At 37.5% G+C, this 2,899-nt stretch overlaps 1 protein-coding gene across 1 annotated transcript; it reads left to right on the forward strand.

The window, feature by feature from the left end:
- The first annotated feature begins 1,531 nt into the window (after nt 1-1,531).
- On the forward strand, nt 1,532-2,017 carry LOC125220395 (secreted RxLR effector protein 161-like). The gene has a single exon (XM_048122567.1). It carries the CDS (start codon nt 1,532-1,534, stop codon nt 2,015-2,017), a length of 486 nt encoding a protein of 161 aa, XP_047978524.1.
- The last annotated feature ends 882 nt before the right edge of the window (nt 2,018-2,899 follow it).

Raw genomic sequence — 2,899 nt, forward strand, 5'->3', positions numbered from 1 at the left:
TACGACGGAAACCCGGATTACTTATAATTTCGAATTTGGATGGGGAGAGTTCAATATTACTTAGTGGTTGCTCGTAATATTCCAATTAAAGCTTATATTAAATTGTGGGTTCAATTTAATTAGTAAAAAGTAAATTGGATAAGTCTATATCCAAAACCTTCCATAGATCCCTGTCTAGGTCCAAAAGGAACTTAATATAAATAGGAGAATAAAGGAGACAAAAAAAGAACACAACACATTATTTTTGGAGAATTGAAGAAGGTGAAGTTGAAGTGTACAAGACAAGCACCAAAGTAGCTAGCCATCATCAATTCTTTGGAGAATTAATTAGGTATTATTTCTGCTCCGTAGAAAAGCATGTTTTAGGTTTTAATATACATAAAGCATGATTAATTCAAGTTATGAGCATGATACATGTGAGAATTACGCGAATAGATTTTATCTAAATAAACTGCTAAATAGATTTGATTATTATGTGATTTATTTGTTCGATTAATTATTAAATTCTGAAATCGAAACGCGCTTCCGCTGCCAGTTCCTTCATAGTTGTTGTAGAGGAAATTGAGCTTGAGGAGCCTCTCACATACAGGGAGGCTATGGAAAGCAAAGATAAAGATAAGTGGTTGCAGGCTATGAGAGAAGAAATGGATACTCTAACAAGAAACAAAACCTGGATTCTTGTGGAAAAGGTGGAACGCAGAAAGCTGGTTACATGTCAGTGGATTTTTAAAAGAAAGATGGAGGTTGATGGATCTGTCAGATTTAAAGCCAGGTTAGTGGCAAGGGGATTCACTCAAGAATATGGGATAGATTACAATGAGGTGTTCTCCCCTGTTGTCAAACATAGTTCCATCAGAATGTTGCTGTCAGTTGTAGCAAGGATCAATTGGGAACTTGAGCAGATGGATGTAAAAACAGCTTTCCACAATGGTGATTTGGAGGAAACAAAATCTATATGGTTCAGCCTAAGGGATTTGCTGGACCTGGGGAAGAAATGAAAGTGTGTAAACTAATCAAAAGTCTATATGGTCTTAAGCAAGCAAGCAGACAGTGGCACAAGAAGTTTAATACTCATATGTTGGCTTGTGGTTTTACAAGGTCTAAGTATGACTCTTGTGTCTATTTTAAGAAGAAAGGTGGAGTGTCAGTGGCCTATCTACTATTGTATGTAGATGATATGCTCATTGCATGATCTTCCAAGATTGAGGTGGAGCAAGTTAAGGAGGATTTGAGATCTGGTTTTGATATGAAGGATCTTGGCCCAGCTAGACAAATATTGGGAATGAGCATAAAAAGAAGCAGGAAGCAGGGAAGCATTTGGCTGGGGCAATCTGATTATTTGTTGAAGATGTTGAAAAGGTTCAAGGTTGACAATCTGAAGGAGGCTACAACACCTTTAACCCGACACTTCAGACTGAGGAAGAAAGGACAGAGATGAAGGTGATTCCTTATGCTAATATCATAGCAGTGTAATGTATGCGATGCTCTGTACACGACCTGACGTTGGGCTGTGAGCTTGACTAGTAGATTCATGGCAGATCATGGGAGGAATCACTGGTTGGCACTTAAATGGCTATTGAGATATCTAAAGGGAGCTGCAAGGTTGGGAATTATGTATGGTGGAAATAAGGATCACAGTGGTAATGCAATGATGGGCTTCTGTGACTCGGATTATGCTGGGGATATAGACAATAGAAGGTCACAAACCGGGTATGTGTTTACCATGTATGGCTCTGCAGCCAGCTGGAAGTCCATCCAACAACATGTGGTGGCTTTATCTACAACTGAGGCTGAGTACTTGGCACTTGCAGCGGCGATAAAAGAGAGTTTCTGGCTGAAGGGTCTTGCAGCAGAGTTAGGAGTTGTTCAGAAATGTATTGCTATAGGCTGTGACAGTAACAGTGCTATTGCTCTTGCTAAACACCAGTGTTCCATGAGCGGAGCAAGCACATCGATGTGCGCTTACACTTCATCAGAGAGAAGATTGAAGAAGGTGAAGTTGAAGTGTACAAGATAAGCACCAAAGTTAACCCAGCCGACATGCTCACAAAAGCTTTACCAAGGGAGAAGGTGGAGTTGTGCAGAAGATTGATACTTTTGCAGACAAGTGGTGAGACTGATTGAGCAAGGTGGAGATTTGTAAATGACTTTACTCATTCAGCTCAACACTTAGCCAATTTTAGATGAGGAATAGATTTAAAGGTTGTATTAAATCTGAACCGTTGAGAGGTTGTTTAGATGGATGGAATCTTGACTGTTGGATCAACTAATGAGTTGACCATAGCTAATTCAATTGTAATTCATCTTCCACATTCTACTTTCAGCTAAGAAATAAAATTCCTCAAATTCTCTCATCTCAGTTTTTCTTGATTCTTCCGCGATTCTTTTGATTCCAATTGTTAACACAATTGAATTAGAGTTTATAGAGGATGTTGAAGGTTCTATATTAGGAGTCAGATTATTTGAATAGCTTAAGTTTTAAATTACGTGGATTAGTTGTTGCCACTATTTCAATGCGTGAGGAAGTAGTATTTGGCAGAGAATAAACTCAGGAATTGCCATGCCAACGTACTAGTACATGATTAAATAGAAATATCATGTGGATAAATGTATTTGGACTATTAATCTTCATGTGATACATGACTAGGAATAGTAATATAAATAATAAAATTTGGTTAAATTCTTGCCAGTCTAATAACTTAATTTTATGATTAATGATTATGAAAATGAGTGACCATTTATGGTTCCGAAATTCTTGAACTGGTGATTCACAATTTCAAACAATAGATACATTCAATTCATATTAGTTATTGATCTTAGATGGCTCAACAATGTTTTAGATGAGGAGGAAAAAATCATCAACTTATAACTAATTTGATCATGCATGGTGCAGATGTAG

This window comes from Salvia hispanica, chromosome 4, assembly GCF_023119035.1.
Source record: "Salvia hispanica cultivar TCC Black 2014 chromosome 4, UniMelb_Shisp_WGS_1.0, whole genome shotgun sequence".
Classification (NCBI taxonomy): Eukaryota; Viridiplantae; Streptophyta; class Magnoliopsida; order Lamiales; family Lamiaceae; genus Salvia; species Salvia hispanica.